The following is an 18,858-nucleotide window of genomic DNA, read 5'->3' as shown; positions in this document are numbered from 1 at the left end:
CACGTTGTACATATTATATAAGTTTATTGTATATTTCAGTTATAAGAGTATGTTTCTCTAAGTACGTTGGACGGATCGAAGTTACGAGAGAATTATTGTTGCAATTAATATCTTTCGAAATTTTTTATGTGATTCAAACTCATTATTTATGATCGTATCAAGGTTGCAAATGTATTCTACATATATATTCTACATGCACTTATTCAATATGATAATATGTACAGTGATTACTAGTTGATAAGCTGAATTTATAGTGGCACAATTTTGTTTCGCGACAATGAAACTACAGAATAATCTATTTCCTGAAATGTGTATGCGAAATGATTTTATCGTGATACATGTGAAATGATTTCATTTCACATGTAGAATGATTTCATTTACATCATAGTGAAAAAGTTCGATGTCGAGTTATAAAATTTCCTGACAAAAGTTTATCGGATATTTACACCGTTTTTTGATTCTTAAAATTGATATATCACTTCGCAAGAGTATTTAAGCTAACATTTATTGCACCCCGTTTATAATTGCGTTCTACTGAGGCGAAAACTTTTCGAGTTCCTTCTTGATCGACGCGATCAAGGGTACCGCAGGATCTTCCGGTGCAAGTCTGCTGTCCGTCAATATACGTCTAGTATCCACTTCCGGTAAGTTCGGTCTGTGGAACGGACCTGCGCTAAGTGGCCTTGAACCCCAGACATTGCGTGAATGAATCTGTTCAGCCTGGCCTGTCTCCGGAATATCCTCGTCGAGATCTCTACGTGGTAACGATGTACGTGGTCTCGTTTTTATTTCCATCGTTGGTGTTGCTACTGGACTGTATGATTATACGATTACTTTTACCACACTCATTAATAAAATACATAATTATTAATATATATTAATATATATTAATATATAATTATGTACATATAATGATAAAATATCGCGAGATAATTTTCTTATCGCACGCTTTTTATTAAATATATCTTTAATGGATTCTGGAAAATAATGAAATATGCACATTTATATTTAATAAGTGTCTGACAACTAAACTTTAACGACTAATTACCTGTTAGAAGAAGAAGGAGGAGAAGAAGAAGGATATGTACCTGACGTGGGCGGATTTGCCTCTCGGCTCCGAAAGTATCGCGAGTGTATCCGCGGTACGTGCAAAGGAAGCCGATGCTTGTGACGTTTGCGGCTGCTGCGTCTCTTTGATTTTGACGTCTCTGCTTCCGAAGAGACTGAAGGAGTCCTCGAGGAGTTCGTGGAGTCTCCTCCTGGCGCGACCCACGGGTCCCGATGATAGATGGTACATTCCATCGACATCCGTTTCGGACGTACCGTTACCTTTAGACAAGTTGAGTCTTTCGAGAGATTGTGAAGGAACAAGTATTCCTTACATTTTATTATAATCGATTGCGAACGAACAAATCGATGCAATTTCACTTTTAAATTATAATAATTTATGTGAGATTATTATTTATCCGTTCGTAATCGAAGTCGCAGAAATATTAATGATTCGTTGATATTCCTAAATGATTACCACAAATATATATATTGAACATGCAGTGCTGGAAAAAATGATATGTTTACCTTCTGTCGAGAACAACTGCTTGCTAAGATTCCAAACAATCGGTCCTACAGCTCCAGGATCCTTCGAGGTACTCAATGTTCTCGTAAGAAATGTATCTTCGATATTGCCGTCTCTATCGCGGCGCACTAATTCTGGAGAATCGATATCTAAGTGTCTGACCTAAAGTACATCTTATCATTAGTATGAAGAATTTATATCGGTTAGAGTGTTAGAGCAATATGTTGTTTATCATTTTTCGCTAATTACCATGACGGGTTCCAGCACTCTTGACAGCGGTTCCACACTACGCATGCTAGGAAATTGCTTGCACGATGGCATTGACAAGTAAGATCGCGGCGAAGCGGTAGCTTCCTCCCGTTTCACGTAACCATTTTCTAAAGATTCCAATGTCTCTACGTGATCGGTCACCGTGTCCAATGAATCCGGTGTCCTGGGTTGGTCTATTGCGTTCATTCTTGTCATTCTTGCGTGCGATATTCTATATTTCGTAAAATTTATAATTATTATAAATAGAAATTATCGCATAAATATTTCCTTTTTTTACTATAAATTAAAATAAATGGAATATTAATAAGATATTATTAATTATTATTTATTTTTCTGTAAATATTAATTGTTGAGAATTTTTCTGAGACTACCTTGCTTTCTTAGCTGGATGTTCTTGAATACTCCAAGGAGTCGAGCCGCGAGCCTTTTTCAGTTCCTCGTCGTCGTCGCTGGAAACTTCATGAATGCCCAATTCTAAACTATCAGGCGTGTCGGGGGTGATCGGAGTTCTGGATAAAGTTCGCGGAGTTTGTCGCTGACTGGTACCGTCCGTCTGCGAACAAGGGAGAGCCGCATAAGAGGCATAGATAAGCGATTCAAAGCGTAACAATTTGCTCGATGGGAAAGGGAGTAATATTTCTGTTAGGATCAATATCGTCCCTGACATCGAGGAAACAAATTGTCTTTCCTCGCAATTTCCGACATCGTTTGTTGATCGTTCGCGTGCCAATTTTAACAATTTCAGGCTTATTTCCTTTATGATACCCCATAACTTTTAACACGCGAGGTAAAAACTTTAAAAGTTATAAAGTATTCTCTTTCTTGTTATGAAACACTTCTGCTGCATGATATAATTTAACAGATGTATATTTAATCATTTCTATTAATATATATACATATATTTCGCATGTAATACAAATTTAAACCAGTTTAAAATATATGCATAAAAATTAATATTCTCAATATAGAAAATAATTTCTTTTTTATTTTGATATACATATATTTAAAAAAGAAAGAAATTATATAGTGTGTGTACCTTAATTTCGGTTTCCGACGTTGAAAATGCAGCGTTATCGAGGCCAGGTGTCGTGGATGCATATTCACGTTCCTTCTTAAGGATACTTCTGTTCGGTGGCGCGACGACAGCACTATGTGCCCTCTTTCTTTTGGCGGCCAAGATCAAACCAGTGAGAACCAAGATTAGGAGAATGACGCCTGCGCTAGTTGCACCGATCAACAGCCAGGCATCCCTCTTTCTTGATAGAGCCAGAGGTCGACTCTCCTTCAAATAAGCTATAAATATAAGTCATTTCTAATGCTCTGTTTTCGTGAACTTCTGCCTAGTAAAAACTACTATTTACTCACGCTCGCTTTGAATGATCACCGGTGCGCCAAGTTCCAGGGCGACTTCCTGGGGCGAGAGAAGGGCCATGTCTCTCGCAGCAGTTTCAGCGGGAACGGGCTTGTCATCGAGATGAACCGAATAGATCAATCTCATCGCGCCGCCTTCGATAACACTCGTATTCTGCATTCTGACCTTTACGACCCCCGGAATCGAGCCATCCGCTAAACGCAACCTCGAACGCATACCTGCATCGCTCGATCGGTTTCTGGAGACGACATCAGTGTTAGACTTTGAATCAGACTTCGAATCTGTAGACATCGGCATCAATTCTCGCGGAATTTGCTCGCTGGAATCATCAGTTTTATCGGGATACAATGGATCGATAGTCGTAGATAAGTCGTCCGAGGGTAATCTCGTTTCTCCCTTTAACGTTTTGATGAGCTTTTTCAGAGCAAAATCTTCTTCCTTCGTAGATTTCACATTATCGTCCGTTGCGTCGACATCGAATGTCGGCAGCAACATCTTCTTCGGCCTGGGAATTTCGATCATTCTCATGGACTTGATTTGCGAATCGTTTGAAAAATACAATTTGTTATTGTCGGTTAAGTTCGAAATGCTCGCTTCGGTTTCTGTATGAATCGAGGAGCTCTCGACGATATCGACGATTAATTCGGACGGTTGAGCTTTGGTTGCATTGACGGAAATCTCTTCTTGACGAATTTTTCCTCGAGACAAAGGTTCAAAACGTTCCGGTATAACCTGTGCGTATCGAGAAGAATAAAAATCATGGACAAAATTAATATGTAAACGCATATATTTTACCTTTCGGCCAACTAAATCACGTAATAATGTGCCTCTTCGCGATCGCGGATCTGTCGATAACAGACCAAGGTGCCGTTGTTGCTGTCTGGAAAACGCGGCTCGATACAAGCGAGCTAAACGAAGCTCGACTTTTGGTGGTACAGCCTCCCCTGGTCGAAGAACCGTCAATAGCCAGTACCTATTAATGCAAATTTGACTATTTTCGTTATCTCTACATTAGAAACGATATTTATTTTATCAGTATTTACACGTATGTCAGAATAATTTTACAAACATATATTATATGCTTGTAAAATTTATTTATCAAAATATTTTCCTGTCGTTCTTTAATTCTTTGACGTCTTAATTCTGTGTAATTTAAAAAACATTTAATGCATATTATTTTATAACATTAATTAATCGCAGCTACCTTGGACCTGGATCATCTCCGATAAGAACTCCGATACTCTGATCGTCATCATCGTCCAACCTAGGTGTCGGTTCTATGCATGTGATACATTCCGGATTGTAAGTATCTGGACGATGAGGCGATATAGGATCCGATAGGCCTTCCTCGTTGCTCGGAGTGTAAACTGTGACAGTATGAACGATTGTTTTTGTCTCGTAAAATGTTAAACCCTGATTTGGATCCACCCATGGCGGTGCATCTTCCAAACCGGTCCAGAAGAAGTCTTGCAGATGCACCCGCCGTCCTGGTAGGTGTTCGATCAGAATAATCTCGTCTTCTGTACGAACAAAAATTTCATTATTTAATAACGCTTACAAAAGCTCCTAAATACATATTAAATTTAAATAGACACAAGAGCAAAACGTGGATGTTAGTGCAATCTCAATTTCGATGAAATTAATTTTTCCCATCGAATATAGTGTGCTCAAGGCACAAATTTTTGTTGATACGATATCACAAAAATAATTCTCATATCGAGAATATTTAATTTTTTATAATTCTCAATTTAAAAAATTTATCAAATTAATAATGTCCTCTATCCTCCTTCCCCTTATGGTAGGCGAAAAAAATAAGGTCAAAGTCGCTAGATCGAGAACTGAACCCGCGTTTTTCACTTGCCGGGCGACACCTCTTACCACTGAGCTATTCAGACCTTCAACCTGATATTTCTCATAGGGACTTGCACATATTTTCGAAGCCCTTCTCGACTAAATTGACTGCCCTGTATAATCATCGAGCGAATTTCGATGATTAATTATTGAAATTGATATGGTTCGTCTTCCTATAGTGCCTTAACCCAAAGTCCGACACTTACAAGAAATATCAAATTGAAATCAATCGCTGAATCGGGAATCGAACCCGAGTCTTTCGCTTGCCGGGCGACTGCTCTTACCACTGAGCTATTTAGACCCTTCATCCTGATATTTCTTATTTGCCTATAAATATTTTTGTGTAAACAACGCCACCTTTAGCCGGCGTGAAATAACTAATAAGACTTACAAAGGCTCCTAAATATGAGATGCATATTAAATTTAAATAGGCGCAAGAGCCATTTCATAATTTCATTATGTTTGACTTTGTTGTATAAAGTCTGATAAAAATATGGCTAATGCATATGCGTAATGAAAAATTCATTATTAAAATTACAAAAATAATTATATCTCGTATCTTTGTCTTGTGATTTCAAATATGAAATACAACATAGATGTCTGTACAAATTTTAAGATATTATACATCTTGACATGTAATATCATTAATTATATCTATTAATAATAATGTTTTAAATTACTGTACTGCGTAATTTTCCAATATTGTTGTAATGTCATAAATTTAAAAATTCAAGGGTTTCGTGTTCTGTTAATTGTGTAACTTGTGTAAAGATTCTGCGAAGGAAGCAGGACACGCAAGAAAACACGCGTGTATATACGTAGAAGCCTTTCCACAAGGTACCTTGTCGATGGGGCCAACGACCGACCGTCATGCGAGTTATTGGCGATGTCACGACATGCCTGAAGATGAGCCGATCATAATAGATACGATAATAATAAAGACGGGGTGCACACATAACAAAGAAAGGAATTTCTTATCACGCGATCACGTGACCGAAGCTTATGAAAGTTGTATAATTCATTTACATGCGTGAGCAGAACTATTTTTGTGACTATACAGACGAAAAATATAATATATAGCTATTGCTGTTTCTTATGTCATTCTAGGTATTTTAATAATTAGAGGGTAACGTCCTCTTGAGAGCTAAACGTACGTTTTATGTTAATGTTAAAGATTGTATAAAAAGAGAACTTCGGTATGAAATTGATTCTGCGTTGGATAATTTTTGCAGCCGGTCATCGCTGAAACTGTCGATCAATTATGACACTACGTGGAACACGTCCATGATCTATTCTTCACGTGCAATTTTTTTCGCGTTGTTACGACGACCTGGTTTCACGGTTCGTTTGACTTTCCGGTGCGTGGAAATATTGTTGTGAAGTTACGCGCATCCTGATCGCTCGCGTGGTTCTGCAACTTCGTGTCTACGAGGACGAGTAACTCGTCTGTGTTTCCAAATTTGTTCACAATTATCAAAAGAGAATATAATAATTCCAGCAAAACTTTTTCTTCACGTGAACGTGCATGTATGTATCATATACATATAAACGCGAATGCATATTTTTTTTCCGTCACTGAACTATACTCAATCATACCGTACATACGCAGAGTTTATAGTCGGCATATCTCAGGTATTTTTAGTACGTGATGGTAGTGTTAAATCGATAGAAAACGGAGTTCCTATGGTGAGAATGAGTTGAATTGATCGTTATTAACCCCCGTATGCCGCGTCGTTTATTCCATCGCAACCTATTCCATTCTCATTGATAATTTCCCATGAATTTATGAAGAATGAGTAAAATTACGTCGAGATTTTCCGCGATATATACGCATATCAAATCATTTATATTCTCGATGCTACTTGTATTTTAAAGAAAATATATTTCTTCTACAATAATAATCATACATCGATATACAAATTTTATTTAAATATCACAGAATATCAATATAAAAATTATAATAAATCTTATCGCAAAAATATCGTAATCATCAGGATAGTAGTAGCGCATCCATATTTATACAAGAGCATGTACCGATAATAATATTGATTACCTGCTAAGGTGTACACCTGCATGAATTACTTAAGTTGTCTCATAGACTGACGCCTAGTTGGCTATCTGCTCGATTTTGATTTACATACGCGAAATCGTTAGCATCATTGACAACAAGAAGTTACAGCAGAACGCACCCCCTTGCAGAAATAAAGTGACGGAACACGCGGAACATCGCTTGTATTTTCATGCGCACGTGTAGTATCATGATGTGAAAGAAAGGTTCACCTCGAATCGATCGAGCACGTGGAACTACGTATACGTCGCTGAATCACACACGCTACATATGCGTAAAAATTTACCGTAAAATATCAGCGATATAAATTAAAAATATATGCGTGACTCGTAAAATAAACTCGCATGCGTGTAATAATTTCAGCATAATTCATAAGAAGCGGATTAGACATATCGTGTTATGAAATCATTTCTTCAATAAGATAGAAATAAAATAAAATAGGAAAACTTTCAACTTTTAATATTTTAAACAACATTGCACCAACGCGACTTGTATAAAATGTATATTAAATATAAAATAATTAAATTAAATTATAGATAAGTTCAAATGGTAATCTTTTGAAAGCTATTCTAAGCACCCAACTCTGAGCATACACTGTAATTTTTATGCAAAAAAATGATGCAAAGAATGCATTAATATAAAAAAAAAAATATTTATTACTCTTTCGTATAGATTTTTGTCCATTTATAGTAGGTCTATTTTATGAATGTATCGCACTAACAATAAATCACTGACCGGCTCCTGGTGGCATCGAGGCGAGCACTCTGGAGATATTGGAGTTTTGCAGCAAGAAGATCGCAATCTGCACAACAGTCCCAAAAGACGCGGATAACGCTGCACAAAGTATACTGCATAGTAACATCGCGTCAAGCGCGCTCCGTTATACTGATTCGACCACAGGGTGTTCTACATGGATGAGTAATAAAGTATCAGAGTGGGGTAGAGAGTTTGCGCAGAGTGGTGTATGCTGCGTGGATGAAAGGAAGTAGCGTAAAGTAGCGATGCGTGAATGGGACTACAAACAAAAAAGATAGTCATTGACAGTTACTGATTATTTCGGTTATTTCCTTTCTTTTATTTACCAAATGCTTTCATGCGGGGCTAATGTATTCCCTGTAAAATGCGAGTATATAATATATACAATCCGGACTGTCTATCTACTATTTATCTATTAATGCCATTTTGCATCAATGACTATAGGCTATATTACGTCCAATAAATTATCTACAAGGATAATGTTGAACAATAATTTTTAATCAATTAATTAAATTGATGAATTTAATGTTAAGTACTATTTGTATAATTTCTTAAAAAAGAAAAAAAAACTACGATTTTTTTAAAGACTCTTGTTATATGTACGATTTTATACTTACATTAAAATTGAATGCTATTTAAAAGATTTAAAATTAAATACGTTTATTTAACTGTGTGGAAATACTATATACAGTTATTTAACGAAATAATTACATGTTTATACTGTATTTTATACACATAATTGTATTGAAACAATATTAACAATTAATTCATTAATTTTTAATTAAAAACGTGTAGAGATAAATATTTTCACAATATAAAATATCCAATTATATGTGCTGCTTCTATGATCTGGTATAAGTATCATTAACAAATGTTATTTTATCGTCATCTGTTATATTTAGCTTTAATTTTTTGTCACTATTAATATGTTCGCCATTGATAGCAGCTACAATTTTATCATTGTCCATCATCGTAACGTGATTACCTTCGACATAATATACCTCCACATTTCCTTTAGTAATCTGAAAATCATCTTGATGAGTAAAACTATTTTGTATAAGTGATCTTTTCATAATTATCACAATAATTACCTTATGTAAACCATAATCTTCTTGAGAAAAAGGTAGCACTTGTATCGTAGGCTTTAAAAGTATTATAGGTGATTCAATTTTCGGTAATTGTGAAGCATCATATTCATGAATAGCGAATAACCGTTGGTAAATAGTTGTACACAAAGATTTATTGTTATCAGTTGACAGTTGTGTGTAATTTGGAGGAACGTAAGTTATGAAAGTATTTAATTTTTCGTCCCAGTTAGTGCATTTATTTAACTCCAAAAGAAGCTGTAAAAGATTACTTTTGACTTTCACAGAAAAACTTTTCCCTTTCTCTCTTTTTCTCTCACTCTCGCTTTTCATTTATTCAAAGATAATGTCTATAAATAATATACCTTTCCACTAAGTGCTGGTTGTATAGTATCCATTACAGTGAGAAGAACATTATTCTGGAGTTCGACAATCGTGGTAAAAGGTACAAATTGATTTACTATTGCTTTTATATGTTCCGGTGCACCATCGATAAGCACTAATCGGCCTTGAAGATTCATTCCTTCTAATTTTCGTATTAATTCAATTGCAATTAACGATCCCATTGAATAACCCACTAATACAAAGTCTCGACTCAATTTCTTTTTGCTTAGAATATGCTGTAAATATGTAAAACATTACAAAATATATACATAACAGTAATACTATATCAAACATCCGTCTGCATATTCCATGAGATTCTCTAATTACTATATTTGTTGTATAAATAAAAAAAATTCATACTTGTAAAAGGCAATCGGCAATTTCGTTTATTGAAGTACAGCCAACGCCAACATTATACGTTCCATGTTGTAAGCACGTTGCTGGACCGTCGATTAAATGCACTAACGAATCGAATATACTTCCACAGCCTTCCAATCCTGGCAATAGAAATATTTTGCTTCCCGCTTTGTTCTTTTTTGTCGGAAGGTCTATACAGACATCGGGAATCAGATGATCGTTACCAATCAAGCGAACGAGCAGTTTAATACCAGTTATATCGTTTTCATCTCCACTTTTATCGTTCAACGTGTCTTTGTCAAACATTTCTATAAGTTTGGCAAAATTGAGATAACGAATATCTTGCGCTGTAAGGAAAACATCGAACTCCCGTTCCAAAGTCTGTTTAATTTCCACAGCCATCATCGAGTCCAAGCCAAGCTCCGGCAATGGTGTGTGGCGAGCGACGTTATTCAAATCCTTCACACCTACAATAACATTTAGCATTTTGATTTGATTTATTACATTAATTCGCTTAATTAAATTGTTTAATTTTTTTACGTTATATTGAATTACCCATAATATTAGCCACGGTTTCAACAATATTGTTTACGCCAAAAGCATCTGAACGTTTCTCAGCTACAACCATACTTGCAACTACAGGATGCTCTTGTAATAGAAATTCTTCGAGTTTTTCTATGCAAGAAACTATTTTTTGTTGCAAAGTACCGCCTATGACCATTTCTTTATCACTATCTTGCATGTCGGCCACAAGACCGACATCGCCCACTGCGCCCCACTGAATCGCTAGTCCGTGTAAACCTTCTTGCACTCTTCTCTCACAAATTCTTTCCATAACAGAATTTGCCATGCCGTAATTGCTTTGTCCAGCATTACCTCTGCCGCAAGAAACTGAGGAGAAGACAACAAAATGTCGAAGCTGAAGACATATCTTTTTAGACAGTTGATCCAAGTTTCTCGTCGCCCAAGCTTTCGCATTGAATGGCTCTTGAAATGTATTTACAGTATGATTCTGGCAGATTTTATCATTCAATACCACAGCAAGATTGAATATAGCATCTACTGGCGCTATCTTTTCCGCTGTTCTCAATATACGTTCGCAATCATCGACGTCCGACGCGTCGACGTTCGATATGACCGATACCTTCACTCCGTAAGATTTCCACTGTTCGACCTTCATTTGTTGATATCCGTTTTTTATTCCTTTGCGCGAGATAAGGACAAGATTCTTGGCGCCTCGAATGACCAACCAATCGGCTAATTCTAAACCGAAACCACCTAAGCCACCAAAAATGACGTATGTCTTGTTCGCCATACAATAATACCGTGGAAGTGCTAGAATGGGTGCGTTCATAGATTCGTCTTCTTTATGTATTTTTATAACTATCTAAAAATTGTGATATATAAACTCGATTATAAATTGCAATATACTGTCTCTCTTGGTACATGGTATGACTTACTTTTCCTATATGCTTTCCAGCTGCCATGTATCTGAATGCAGACTCAATTTCATCTCGTTGGAAAACTTTTCTGCTTATTGGCTTGACTGCTCCGCTACTGAGACATTTGACTAGTCCCTTATGCAGTACCATTCTTTGCTCCTCCGAAGCCGAGAAAAAATTATCCAACATAATGCTATAAAATGTAATGCCTTTTGCAAAGATCGACAAGTCTAACATATTGTTAGCCACAAAGTCGAACTTGCCAATTTCCAAAAAACGTCCGCCTTTTGCGAGACAACGAATAGAAGCCTGAAGTTTCTCTTCGGCTAATGAGTTCAGTACTATATCTACTCCGCGACCTTTGGTCTGTTGGAATATCATCTGCTCAAAACTGGTATCGCGCGAATTTCCAATATGATCCTCTGGAATAGATGGGAAGGTTTCTCTTATAAACCGTCGCTTTTCTGGAGTGCCAACTGTGGTGAATACTTCACAGCCTTCGAAAAGCGCGAGATTAATCGCCGCTTGACCCACGGCGCCAGTACCCGAATGAATTAATACCTTGTCGTCTTTATTCATTTTTGTTTTGATATATAATCCGTAATAACATGTGCCATAAGCGCATGGAACTGTCGCAGCATCTTCCAAAGTCCATTCGTCGGGAACGTACCAGCATAAAGCTTTATCAGCTACGCGCATATTTGCTATACATCTGAATGAAAAGATTATCATATATATTTTATATCAAGAAATAAAATATAAAGAGCTTTATATATATTTTATAGATAATAAAAATGTTTCTCTTTTAATAAGTTAATTCTGCTTTTGAAGTCAGAACCTCAATAAATTAATACACTTACTCATTAACTAATTTATTATATTATAAAATTTAAAGTACAATTTTTATTAATTAGTATATATTAACATACCTATTTCCATAAATTCCCATTACACTGCGTCCATCTCTATTTATACCGACATATTCCAAACCTATCACACAGTCCTCTAACCGTCCGCGTGACATATATTCATCTATATTAATTTTGGCAGTCGCTAACATGACATCTTTAAAATTAATAGACGCATAAACTATGCGAACAAGGTCTTTGTCCTGATAATCCGAAACAATCGGGCCTTCGATCCAGTGAAATGAACTCAAATCACCGCGAATCTAACAGTAACAAGCTTTATTGTAGAAAATTTATTTAAACATTTGATAAAAATAACTTATTTTTAAAAACACTGGTACATACCATTTGATTGACAAAAGCGTGATATGAGAGTTTTGGTGCCAAAGGTGATAACGGAAGATGTCTGTATGATCCCCATATTTTTCCCGGACGTAAGACATTTGTAATGAGATCAATCTTGAGTTGGTTCGCGTACAACGGCTCGTCCAAAGAAAATTCCGGTGCTGTCTCGTCTTGGATAAATACACCTCTTATTAATTCACCGCCTGGTTCTCTTCTTAAACAATTAACAAGACCTAATAAGCCGCATTCCAAATCTTTTTGCCCCACTAAAATTATTCGTGAGATATTATTATCCTCCTTTAAGATCGATGTTAATTGTTCTAACCAAGAGAATTCGTAATTGTTTACATAAATAATTTGTGTCTTTTTCCACAATTTTCTTGTTTTCTTTAAGAGTATAATGTGCTCTTTTATCGTGTGTTTCTCAAGAACTACTTCTAAATCGTATTTCTTTGCATTTATAAGATCGTTTCTTGTGAGCGGTTGTCCCCGTGTCAATAAGAATCCGTCGTCTTTTAATGCCGACAAGATTTCCTTTAAGGTTTCACTCTTATCGTTTGTTAATAGATTAAATCCAGCGATTAAGATCGCATTATCATCCTTTGATAGCTTCATGGATTGCGAAATCGTGATTTTTGAAGGTAGAATAATAGAATTAAAGCAATCAGTTCGAGTTATCAAATTGATGTTAGGTTTGATCAACGGCAGATTATCTAAGACTTCGAGGAACAATGGAGACGCTAATTCTTCTGACGTTATCTTGTCCCCCTGTTCAATCAATTCGATAATATTTACTTTCGTTATTTGATGATACTCTAGAGCGAGATGCGTCGATATAATTATGCCCTCCTGTAAGGAAACTTCGGCTCTGTCGCGATGTGCTACGAATCTATAATGTTCGAGAATGGGATTTCCTGTCGGTTTTCGGCGCGATACAGAAGCAGCTTTGACACCCCGCATTTCAATACCACCTGATACTATCGTATCCAAATCTTTGTACACGCGTACAGGTAACTCTAGAATTTAAAATTATTTTTTAATTGCATTATTAATTGTTTAGGAAAAAATATTTTTTTTGCATCTGTGTGACACATTGACACATTATTTATATAATTATTTAAAAAGATTGCGATATTAAATATATGAGATAATTTCAAAATGAAATTTCTTCGACCGTCATTCTGTAAACTTACGCTTTTCTTCTTCTGTTATGTTCCGTATATACTGTGCATGAAGTTTTGTGTCAATCACCAGCTTTTTTATCTCGGTGGGAACATAGAGAGTTCTCAGATTTATACTGAAAATTTTTATTTGCAACATATTATCCATGAACGTCACCCAATTATTCACCCAAGCTATATGTCCTCGCCTTGCCGTTGTGGATAAACTTTTTAATCCTCGAAATAGATTGGCATATTGATATCCGCGTAATTTAAGTTCTTTATAAATATCTTTTGTTTTCATCACTTCTTCCTCGTTCTCCTCATCTTCTTGTAAAAGTTGTAATCTTTCTTTAACGGGATCTGACGGAATGCGTGCTCTACCAGTAACGACAGCATTACCTCCTTCAATTATTTCAAAATTTCCAGTGGCTAGATAATATATATAAATATATATAAATACATAACAATAATAACCACAATATTTTTTTTTATTACAAATATTATAACGTTGTTTGTAAAAAATTTAGTTTACTTTCTAAACAAACTTTACCTTCCTGCACCATTATTGTTAGATCCAGATCATCCTGCTTTGGAATATGCGTAGCTCGAAGAAACTTGACATTTTCGAATACAATCGGTATCTCATTAAGCCATTGACCTCTCAGCATACTAATCGTATCCCAAATGAAAACAAGATATCCCGTGGCAGGCAACAAGTTTCGTCCGTCGATTACGTGGCCGCTTATGTATTCAAAAGATTCATCTTTCACTGTAATATTGACAATTCTTTCTCCAGAAGTAATCTTCTTTTGTGTTTTAAAACACATTACATACCAGTCTTCGGAATGATTCCACCTAGAGTATAATAAAAAAATGTCTTTATCAATTAACAAATTTGAAGAAAAAAAATTTTTTGCAATACAAAAATTAATTTACGCTTCCTGTATATTTTTATATATGTTTAATATCTTTAAATGTGTTTAATAAATAAAATGTTCGATATACTTGATTGACGGCGAAATCATTGGAGTTCCACGACTAACAGGGAATCGCACAGTCGGATATAAATTAGCTAATTGTGGTTGCAAGCCGTTGTTATATATTTGTCCCAATCCTTGCAAAAATACTTTAACATTGTCTTCATGATTGCCTTGTAGTAATGTGATATTAGTATTATTAAACAGTTCTTTTATATTGCTCTGAATAATATTATCTGGCGCTATTTCGAGGATTATCGCATTTTTAGGAATTAATTGCGTAATTTCTTTGAAAAATACTGGATTTAGTATACTATTAGTGAAATATTCTGCGCAAGACATTTCAATCCCGCGAAACAAACTTTGCCATATTTGATTGTGCATCATGGTGTGCGGTATTATTCGATTTAAATAAGACAGAATCGTGGCTCTTGTAGATGCCAAATGACGACTATGAAGAGAAATGTTGCTGCACTTAATTTCTTTAGTACAGATATTGTTAATCTAAAAAATAATATATGTTAATTAGGCATAATAATTCATTTATTTTACTAAAATTAAAATATTGAATTAATAAAAAATGTAAAAAAGAACCTGCAACTTTGTTATAAATGCCTTTATTGAATTCTTTGGACCACTTATAGTGCAAGTATTGAAATTATTATTGCATATTACGTCAATATCCGGCGGACATATGTTCTTTGCATTCTCATAACTAATACCGATGTCCGCTATGGCTTCATGAATTACTTTTGTTTCATTCAACGCCAATCCTATATAATACGAAGATAGAAGCACTTGTTCCATTGTAAAATTACCAGTTACGTATCCGCAACAGAGTTCACCAATCGAATGACCGACAACATAATCTGGCACGACATTTACGGACTTTAAAAGATCGATTAATCCAATCTGAAGAGAAAAATAAAATATTAATTTTTGTTAATTCTAAATAAGTTATATATAAATTGCATAATTTACGCGATAATTAGAATGGATAAATCATCACCTGCATTACAGTAATGCCAACTAACGAGTTCAATACATTATTAAAGATTGCTTCGTGTTTACTTGTTAATACATCAATGATACGCATTCCACGTATCCTTAAAATAGTATCGCATTTTTCTACAGTTCTATAGAATGCTGGGAATCGCAGTAACGCTTGACCTGTCAACGCGTAACATAAAATAATTTAATTGTAAGTTATTGCTTCTCTGATATATGTATACATATATGCAAAGTAAGATGCATACCCATTCCAGGCCATTGCGAGCCTAATCCAGAAAACACGAAACAAATCGGTCTTTTTTTACTTGAATGATATTGTATTTCTTTTATTGTTTTGATCGATGTTTTAGATTCAATAATCGTATATCCTCTGTAAGGATGACCTTTTATGTCATCAGAGTAAAGGTCATGCAACAGTCGAATATATTCAACGTCTATCGGCTGATTCTCGATCTAATATATAAACTTATTTATTTAATTTATTTAAAAAATATTTTACTTTTATATTTTATAAATATTTATAAAATATAAAATAAAATTATTTTATATATACTTTAATCGACAAAATAAAACGCAGAACTTTTACGTACCTCATTTAATAATAACGCGACTGCTTGTTCAGTACGGCCAGATATGATGACGAGTCGCGGCAAATCGTCATTTGGCGCTCCTTCATTAATTTTTTCCTTTTGATTAGATTTTAACAAAATATGACAATTGGCTCCGCCGAAGCCAAACGAATTAACACCCACGAAACCAGGCTTCCATGGTGTAGGAGCATCCACTACGCGTATACTTCCTTCATCAAAAGCTTTAACACCTTTTCGTGCTTGTGTAAAGTTTATATTTGGTGGAATTATGCCGGTTTGTATCGCAATTATAATCTTTTGGAAAATAGTATTATCAGAAATCTTTCTTCACTCTTTGTTAAATTATTATTTTTCGATAGAATTTATGAGTCAGAAGTGGAAAGATAGCAAAAGCATTATTAGTTTTAACTAAAAAATTAAAAAATTCTGGGTATATATGACACTGTCACTGTGGATATATGACATTAATTAATTATTATAATAATTTCTAGTTAGTATTATAATTACTATTACCTTAGCAATTTGACATATACCAGCAGCAGCCTCAGAGTGACCCAAATTTGACTTGACAGAACCAATTAACAGAGGAGTCTGCCTATCCTTGCAGAAAACGCTCTCGAGTGCGTTGATTTCTTCCGGATCGCCAGCTTTGGTACCGGTACCATGAGCTTCCATATAAGTTAAAGAAGATGGAGATACACCACATTCATCGTAAAATTCTTGAAGCAAAACTCCTTGCATTTCGCTGGACGGAAAAGTAATGCCTTGTTCTTTGTATCCATCACAATTTGTTTTGGCGTGCACAACGGTAGCATAAATTCTTTTAGCATTCTTTGCTTTTTGCAAGTATACTATACCGATTGTTTCACTACGCATGTAACCGTTTGCATTATCATCAAAAGATCTACATATTCCGTTAGGCGATAGCACCCCTATAGAATATATATATAATTATGAAAAATTATATATATATATATTTAATTACACAAATATATGTATATTTTTTATATATACATCTCAGATTTATATAAATTTTTTATATTTTAAATTTATTGATTTAACGAGTAACAATACCAAGTCGTGTGAATAGCAAAGCTAAATTGGGGTGTAAACAGAGATTTGCACCACCGACGATAGCAGCGTCACACTCCCCCGATCGTATACTTCTATAAGCATGCTCGATTGCATACAAACTTGAACTGCAAGCGGTATCGATTGAATAAGACGGTCCTGTTATACCCAACCAGTGAGAAATTCGATTTGCCAGCATAGCCTTGCTACATCCATAAATTGCAGGACCAGATACCTAATACATATACATAATTATTTAAAAAATTTTTTATGATTGTCACACATGTTTTTATATATAGAAATCACTTTTTCTACAATTTGATATATTAAAATATTGTGTCCATAAAATTTTTTATTGATGATTAATGCATAAATTTGAACTAAACTATTAATCGTATTTCTCACTCATTAATAATATTTTGTATACCTGAAGTTTTTCGTAAAACCAATTTCCCTCCGATTCGGAAAAACACACTCCTATAAAAACTCCTGTTTTTGTTCCGTGTAAATTTTTCGGATTTACTCCCGCGTCGACAATAGCTTCGTAGGTATGTTCTAATAGCATCCTACTCATAGGATCTATCAAAGGAACTTCATTGAAAGGAATATCAAAATAATCTGCATCAAACTTCTCCATATTGTTGATTTTTCCTGTGCGTTGAGGTATTTCTGGATGAACTGTAAATTTCAAATCATATGATTTAAATAAGATATTATTTTTACTTAAAGTTTATATTGATTATATGATGTAATTATATTAATAAGTTTAAATAATACTTATATATATGTTTATAAAATAAATTATATAATTTTTTTTATATTATGTGTCATATACATATAAAATTAAACGTTATTACCGTGATTCCATCGTCGGGTGTCATTCGATCCAAGATCTACTTTGTTAAACAGATTTTCCTGAAGATGTTTAATGTTGTCAGATTCAGGAAATCTACCAGCGATACCAGAAATAACAATTTCATCACCAGGTTCAATGTGTAGAAGCGACATTTTCTTACTTTCTATTTCTTAAATGTTTTTAATCGAAAAAAATTTAGATTAGTAATTTAAAAGAAAAATGTGACACAAATGTGAGAATGCAAATGTTCCTGATAATTACTAATAATTTAATGTTTTATTTTCATATTTGTTATATGTTTTTCTTTTCAAATTTCAGACCTTAATATTTTCGATTTTTAAACTCAAAATATTGATTTTTTAATTGCAGATGTTCTATGACATAATGGATTACGTAGATATTGAACCTATTTATATAAGAAACCTATGTGATAAATATTTCCCGTTTTTATATAATACTAAACTAACTCATTATTTATAAGCATTGAAACTAATGTGTGAATAATAGCACAAGCATACATATATTAACTTTTCACAGACCAAATATAATTTACAATTATTTACATAAAAGAAGAAACATTCTTATTTATTTCGGAACAATGTCTTCTGGTGTGTGCCATATATATTTATAACATGTAAATTAAAGAAGGCGATTTTATAATATATCTAAAATAAACAGGAACCGTAATTCTACTGAGAAGGTACAATAGTTATGCAATTCTTTATTATGGAAAGAGATAATGCATTATTTATAGGTACATATTATTAATAAACATTCGA

General features: G+C 34.4%; 2 protein-coding genes across 2 annotated transcripts; both read right to left on the bottom strand.

Annotated features, from left to right (window-relative positions):
- Positions 1 to 42: 42 nt before the first annotated feature.
- On the bottom strand, positions 43 to 8,011 carry LOC145943063 (uncharacterized). The gene is made up of 10 exons (XM_083050324.1): positions 7,870 to 8,011; positions 4,420 to 4,735; positions 4,011 to 4,188; positions 3,209 to 3,947; positions 2,880 to 3,136; positions 2,215 to 2,396; positions 1,823 to 2,054; positions 1,576 to 1,735; positions 1,089 to 1,329; positions 43 to 814 (listed from the first exon to the last, which is right to left on the bottom strand). The coding sequence occupies exons 1-10, from the start codon at positions 7,994 to 7,996 to the stop codon at positions 532 to 534; spliced, it is 2,715 nt and encodes a 904-aa protein (XP_082906450.1). The 5' UTR covers positions 7,997 to 8,011; the 3' UTR covers positions 43 to 531.
- Positions 8,012 to 8,732: 721 nt separating this feature from the next.
- On the bottom strand, positions 8,733 to 18,550 carry LOC145944530 (fatty acid synthase-like). Its single transcript, XM_083052903.1, has 20 exons — positions 18,547 to 18,550; positions 18,081 to 18,248; positions 17,651 to 17,901; positions 17,227 to 17,458; positions 16,666 to 17,084; positions 16,153 to 16,446; positions 15,808 to 16,015; positions 15,561 to 15,721; positions 15,146 to 15,463; positions 14,580 to 15,055; positions 14,125 to 14,429; positions 13,605 to 14,003; positions 12,412 to 13,427; positions 12,088 to 12,329; positions 11,177 to 11,870; positions 10,272 to 11,103; positions 9,720 to 10,183; positions 9,341 to 9,595; positions 8,982 to 9,233; positions 8,733 to 8,912 (listed from the first exon to the last, which is right to left on the bottom strand). Exons 1-20 carry the CDS (start codon positions 18,548 to 18,550, stop codon positions 8,733 to 8,735), a joined length of 7,170 nt encoding a protein of 2,389 aa, XP_082909029.1.
- Positions 18,551 to 18,858: the final 308 nt, after the last annotated feature.

The sequence above is a fragment of the Prenolepis imparis genome, unplaced genomic scaffold (genome assembly GCF_030444845.1).
Source record: "Prenolepis imparis isolate NDT839.2.m4 unplaced genomic scaffold, iyPreImpa1.0 SCAF_1, whole genome shotgun sequence".
Lineage (NCBI taxonomy): Eukaryota > Metazoa > Arthropoda > Insecta > Hymenoptera > Formicidae > Prenolepis > Prenolepis imparis.
Note: the sequence above shows the minus strand (reverse complement) of the source record. Positions and strands in the feature narration are given on the sequence as shown.